General features: G+C 32.5%; 1 protein-coding gene across 3 annotated transcripts in view; it reads right to left on the reverse strand.

Annotated features, from left to right (window-relative positions):
- Madm (MLF1-adaptor molecule) overlaps positions 1–7,213 on the reverse strand; it is an 800,745-nt gene that overhangs the window by 47,052 nt on the left and 746,480 nt on the right. For all 3 annotated transcript variants that reach the window (XM_072523211.1, XM_072523210.1, XM_072523212.1), the window contains one exon: positions 4,364–4,483. In XM_072523211.1, coding sequence (XP_072379312.1) covers positions 4,364–4,483 — 120 coding nt within the window. The remainder of the gene's footprint in view (positions 1–4,363; positions 4,484–7,213) is intronic.

Raw genomic sequence — 7,213 nt, forward strand, 5'->3', positions numbered from 1 at the left:
TTAAACTTTTCTTTGGAACAAGATTTTACACTCAAATCAATGTACCCAATCAGAAATATTATTATCATCTGCAGATCGTACACGTACACCTACTTGTCTTAAACCTAAGCTCAATTCCATAAAAATTGTATATCAATATAAATGAACAGCAATAAAATTATCTTACGATTATAACTACTCGCAGACAAAGAAGCTTTCAAATAAAATAAATTTAATATAATATAATATAATAAAATAATATTTAATATAATATAATAATAATAATTTAATATAATAATAATAATTTAATATAATAAAATAAATTTAATATATACTTGTTACAATCGAGTACCATGAGATTTTGCTTTAACAGCAAACCCCAGCTAACGATAAGGTGACTAATCGACTGTGTCATAATAATTTATTTGTCTGTTGTTATTTGCACACTAAGCTCACGCGTCTGATAGCTCTGTTCACCACTGACAATATGTTCAGTACCCGGTGGTGGTAAGTGGCATAGATCACTTCACTCTAAAAAATAAGGATTGTGAATTCACTTAGCGTCCCTTCACACTTTAGAATATAAACCATTTGAAACAACATATTCACTTAGATCTCTTCACTACATTATAAAATTTTTTTTTCTGATTGCGATGCTGCAGTTAGCTCATTTTTAAGAAAATGTGGGTTAGCTCTCTTCACATCCACGACGACGATATCACTGTCCCAGTCTAAGGGCAATGACCAGAGACGTTGTACCAGTGTACTCTAAAAGATAAGAGTTTTCCTAAGGAGTCATACATTTGAGAAACATATGCACATAATTTTCTTTTTGTTAAGGCAGGCGCCTCTTCACAAACAGGCAACTTAAAAGAGAAGCTACCGTCTTCGACCTTAGAGCAGCTACCAACTAAGTCAAGATTGACTTCTGAAATGGAGATCATATTACACTCATTTGAATAGGCACGAGAATTTGAATATATTTTATAGAGTTGGCAACCGTAAGTGTTCAGAAGCGAGCATAGTTGACAATAAAGTATGTGTAACCTTTTCATGTTACTGGCGCTGGTCACGATATTGTCGATATTTGCATAACTTTTTAAAGTATGAGAGGCCACTGAGGGCGTGGTTTGGTTAGCAAAAGTTTGAACCTGAGAGACAGTAAACAACAGAGTAGGGCACGTTACAATGAAGTTCACCATATCAGGAGGCGGCAAGACAGACTAAGCCGCCAGAAACAGAATATTGTTAAGCACTGCAGGGGCTGTTGCTACTTGGACCTCTACCAATGGTAGAGTCACCGTAACAGAAGAAACGGCAAGTTCGACTGAATCTAATAAATTAGATTGTGGGATGGTATGAGTAAGAACAGCTTGTCTTGAGAGAAATTTGATGACAGCCGTGTCAGTACAAGGCTGTGAGAGGAGTATTTGATTTTCGAGTATTAGTGGAGGAGGTATGGACTTATTCGGAGGAGAGATGATTTTCAAAAAATCGGCATATACATCACCTTCTTCACAAGATGTTGCTACTGATAATAAGTCGATAGATTTTTGTGTTGGAATTTTATTCAAACGTAAGAAAGTGGGAGTGAATATATTCTAAGCTTGAATAGAGAGTTTATTAACCTGTTGTATATTTAGAGCATTTAAAGTTTCAGGTTAAGATATATCTTGAATTTGTATACGAGTTGGGGGAGGTCTATTTGCCAATTCCACTGGCAAACCGCAAGAAGGCGGTACTGGAATTAAGTTTTCAATAACTAATGGAGACAAATTGACAGTTTTTAGAACTGGAGCAGAGACTAAAACATTTTGTCTACGTAGAGCTTGACTTGAAACCAAAGTATTGGGTTCTTGCAATATTTGTGGGGAAGAAATGTTAAGAAGTACAGGCGATGCAGATATTACAGTTTCAGTAATCGCAATTTATTCTGGAGTAGTTTGAAAAGTGACTGTTTGTGCTGGTAACACATTTTTTAAGAGAGGCTGGCCTATTACATCTTGAGTACTAATGTTATTAGAAGCGATTTCATAAGTTGGTTTTTGAAGCTCTTGCGTCTGAGCTTGAACAATTGCAGAACTAAACGAAGTACTTATAGTTATTTCTTTCATCTGTTTGAATTGATTTGGGAGGCAGTCAGAGTAGAATGTATTTTTAACTTCTTTTTGGCCACTTATATTCAAATTAGTACTTTTAACAATGTAACTGGAAGTGTTCGCCTTAAATTTTGTATCAAATTTAAAGGCCTGTTTAGCTTTCAGTTTTTCTTCTAAGAAACGTAAAGCATCCATATATTTTTCATAAGTAATATCTACTTCTTCACTTTCAAGAATAGTTTCGTTGCCTTAAGCTGAGCAATATATTCTCTGATTCTACAATTAGAGAAGCCTTGTTCATTAGAACTAACAACGTTCGCAATTCTGGCGATATTTGTTTGTGAAACGTACATCGCATAAAAATATTCTGTAATTTCTGCCATTTTTAATTGGAGTATATTATAGTTAAATAGAGTATAATAAGAGTGTACCAGACAGAGATGAATGACAAAGAGAATAAAATCTAGCGACCCTTGGAAAGAGTACAAAGAGCAGACAGAAAAATATGTATATATAAGAGTGTAATTAGATTGTCAGTTTTTTTTTATTGTGTCAAAATGATATTTGGTATCGTGAATTTAATTTAAATTAACACTAATAGAGATAATTGTTGTTAGTTAAGTAAAGCAATTAATAAGCTTTCTAAGAAGACAGCAAGATTTGAATAAACAATTATTATGCTATTAATTAAAGCCTGCTGACAATAATAGCGAGGAATTCTTGTAAAAATTTATTATTCAGAACAAAAGGGCAAATTATTTACCTAGACGAAACGTGCCAGAGAACAATACGATAAGTTGGGATTATAATGGGAATTTTTGGTTGAAAAAAGGGTGGAATTTTTACTACGTCACAACTATTGACAATTGGGTAATTTTACCTGACTTCCTAACGTTCTTGGACAATAGGAATTCCAAAATTGAAAAGTTTCACAAGTAAGAATTATTAAACAACGATTTATCAATATATAGAGATTTATCAATACATACGTATATACATATGCATATATATCAAGGAACATATACACATACAGAAATACATATCTTCGAAGGACCAAATCTAATGAGATTTACAGCGATTTATCTGAACCGAATTGGATCAAAATATGTTCAATCGAGCATGAGATAAAACAGAGAAAATAAGGATTTACATATGAATTAAAAGTGTGCCACACTATGTAGAATCAAGATGCGAGACAGAGTGAGAGAGAGACAGAGAGATTATTTTACATCCGCCTCGAATTAAGACCACAATATGTACAAAAAGGGTGTACATAATGTGAAATTATGAGTATAATTTCAGTGTATGAGGACGGTATTACATAGGGCTGGTTCAAATAAATTAGGATATGTGGTAAAAGGTTATACAGAATATAGCAAATTAAGTATATACAAAGTCTTACCACATAGTGTGCGCTGCACACACTCGCAGTATTTACATGATTTCACTCGCGGTTGTTCTTCATACGATGAAGCTGTCCAGGTACCGTTTTTGAACACGTATCTCGCGGTACTAACACTGAGATCACGAGGTAGAAAACATTTGCGTCTGTATACAATTTAAAACAGTATTTGCGGTATTTTTCGCGTAACTATTAGCGGGAGAGAAATGATGTCTGTTGTTAGCGGCAGTCAACAGTAGAGAGTATCCTCTGTTACTAACGATAGTCAACAGGGAAGAGAGAGCGTCTGTTCTCAGCGATAAACAACAGGCAAGAGAGGGCGACTGTTCCTAACGAGAGTCAACAGGCAAGAGACCGTCTTCTTGTTGGCTATTTTAAAACTATCTGTATTTCTCAAGGATAAGGGGTTGAAATGGAATAGGAAGGGTTATCAAGGGTTGGACTAAGGTAATGATTGTAAAATTGTGGTAGAAGGATAGTTAGTAATACAGCGAAAAAATGATATGATTTTTCGCATGTGAAAAAATTGAGCAATGATCAAAAAGGATCGGCGTAGACTACAATCCAACGAAAAAGCAAAGGGAGACCAAGAACAAGAGGATGGAATGATATGGAAAGCCAAAGTGATGAAAGTAAAACAATCGAAAGAGACATGCAGAAAAAGGAAGGACTGGAAACAGATCATGGAATCAGCGTGGATATACAATAAATCACAAATAGAGAAAGAGGACTAATCCAGAATAGGATAACAGGCGTAAGCGTAAGCTACAATCTGAATGGGAACAGCGACAATGATGACGATGTTATTTTTAATACCTTATGTTAAAAATGTAATCATTTAAAAGTCAGCATAATTGTGTTTGAATAAAAAGTATACACTTACTTCATTTATAAAACCGTAATGAACTAATTCCTGTGCCAAAACTTTTGGATTATCCCCAGGTGATATATAACTAGTTAACTGCCTGTTCATTTTATCATCCATCCGGAGTACAATAGTCAACTGTAAAAAAAAATATATAAAATATTGATTATTATGTATATAATAAGGCAGTGGTGTTAGATTATTTAGATTCTATTCACTTTATTTTTGTCCATGTCTTTTAATTTAGGAAAAATATTATTGATTGATTTAAAATTTTTTTGTAGCACGTTTGATATTCGTTTCAACAGAAAGTTTAATTGTCTAAATTCGATCAGGTGCGTAGCAAGGGCTGGCGTAACAATAATTTTTGTTATACTGGACTTTTCATTATTATAGCCTGAAAAGGCTATAATAATGAAACTTTTTTATGCAGGATCCCTTCAGTAAAGACTGTAATTGCATATATAAATATAAATAATAGTATATATTTGTATAATGCACAATATTGACCCACGTAAGTATTAAATAGTATACAATATTATTTTATATTATAATTAAAATCAAATATAAGTGCATATATATATATATATATATATATATATATATATATATATATATATATATATATATATATATATATATATATATATATATATACAAAACCACCAGTTTATTAGGGCTGCAGTCAGAAGGTTGGCTGAGATGTTAGAGAAACACTCTTTTGACTTTTTGTCAAGCTTTCGGAATTTGAAAATGAAAATTTTGGTTATTACAAAATTGCGAAGGAAAAGGAGAATCGAAAATGAGTTTATTTAAAAGCTCTATGGGGTAGAAGTTCTCTAGTAGTATAGATCTCAACTTTTTTAGTCCCTTGTACCTGAAATGATGTGTGACAGGTTAGTAACCCTAGTTTTTAACCCAAAACCAAATTTGTTTTCATCTTGGATGGATGTTGAGAATGAAAATTTGTGAAACGGTTACTAAAACAAGGTTTACGATATTACTTCATTCTTAGCATGCCATAACTGCCACGATGGATAAGCATGTCTAAAAAAGGAATCATACCATCTGCCTCTCTCTCAACCGTAAACTTTAGGTGTTCACATTAAGAGTTAAATGTGTTTAAAACATCAGTTACTTTGTTTTCAGGGACTGATAAAATCAAATCATCTACATATCGTTTAATAAAAGGTATGTGAAATGGTATATCTTCTTTACATGTTGTTATAAGTTCATCCAAAACAAAGTTACATAGTATTGGGGATATTTTGCTGCCCATTGGAGTGTCAAATATTTGTTTAAAAAACTTACCATTGAACAAAAAGATGTGAGAGTCAAATATAAATGTTAAAATTCTTATGAAATCATCTAAACTGATCTTGGTATGCGGAGAGATGCTGTTCCAGTTATTTTTGATGCTGTTCAGAATAGCATCTAGTGGTAAGTTTGTAAACAATGACACAACATCTAAACTAATCAATATATAATTATTTGGAACTTTAACATTGTTAATGAAGTTACTAAACGTGAAAGAATCTCTAATATAGAATTCATAATCGATTTCAGGGACAAGGGACTAAATAAGTTGAGATCTGTACTACTAGAGAACTCCTACCCCATAGGGATTTTAAATAAACTCTCTTCGGTTCTCCTTTTCCTTCGCAATTTTCTAACAACCAAAATTTTCATAACAATGAGGTCCGACAATTGACATTGACATACAACACATCAGTAATACCATCTAAAATAATTTATGGTTCCTTACTCTACATTCCAGTTCTGACACCTAAGCTAATAAACATTTTCACAAATGTTAATGGCTTAAAAATTACAACTAAGAATGTGAAAACGGTATCAAAGTTATACAAAGACAAATGATCCTTTCACAATACAGGAGTCATCGAATGTTGTTAATTCTATACCGTGTGCCAATTTCAACAACGTATACGTCGGAGAATCATCTCGTAATTTCCACAATAGGGTGATCTCACATCGTAGTGACATAAAAAACCAACAAAATAAATGCATGTGCACTCACAGAACATTTCCACAATAGGGTGATCTCACATCGTAGTGACATAAAAAACCAACAAAATAAACGCATGTGCACTCACAGAACATGCAATAACTCGGAAACATGAGTTCAACTTCGAGGATTCCTGTATTTTGGCAAAAGAAAAAAACCATTCAAAACGTGTTTTCTTGGAAATGTGTTTCATAAAATCTAGTACATCTTACATAAATAAAAAGTCTGGCAATTGAGCAACATTTATTGTTATTTAATGGAAAAACATCAAAAATAAAATAAATATTTTACCTCTACATATTCTTGTATGCATAACTGGTTGCATACCATTAAGACAGGTTTAATAATTAAAAATAACAACTACCCAATATGGGCCTCTTGTTTCTTGAAAATAAATACAATATGAAGAACAATTAATTACATTTTAATCACATTGTTTTTTCTTTCTGTTCTCTATGTATCAGAGTTAAAATACATTACCAAAAGATGTCATGAAATAAACTAAGTTTTACTATCCTGACCAAAATTTTTAGAATGTATTGTTCATTATTATATTTTATATTTGTATTGTTAATGTTGAGTGTCAAAGTTTATTTTAAATAATCTCAACGACTAGTAAGTTGCACTGACGAATTGTGATATTTTGTAAACATTTACACATTTTTTTATTTATATTAGTGTCTTGAAAAAGGAATAAAACAATACCGAAAGCTTGACAAAAAGTCAAAAGAGTGTTTCTCTAACATCTCGGCCAACCTTCTGACTGCAGCCCTAATACACTGGTGGTTTTGTTTATATCGACAGTCACGAATATCCTGTATTTGTTGTGTGTATATATATAT

Source organism: Diabrotica undecimpunctata, chromosome 2 (assembly GCF_040954645.1).
Source record: "Diabrotica undecimpunctata isolate CICGRU chromosome 2, icDiaUnde3, whole genome shotgun sequence".
Lineage (NCBI taxonomy): Eukaryota > Metazoa > Arthropoda > Insecta > Coleoptera > Chrysomelidae > Diabrotica > Diabrotica undecimpunctata.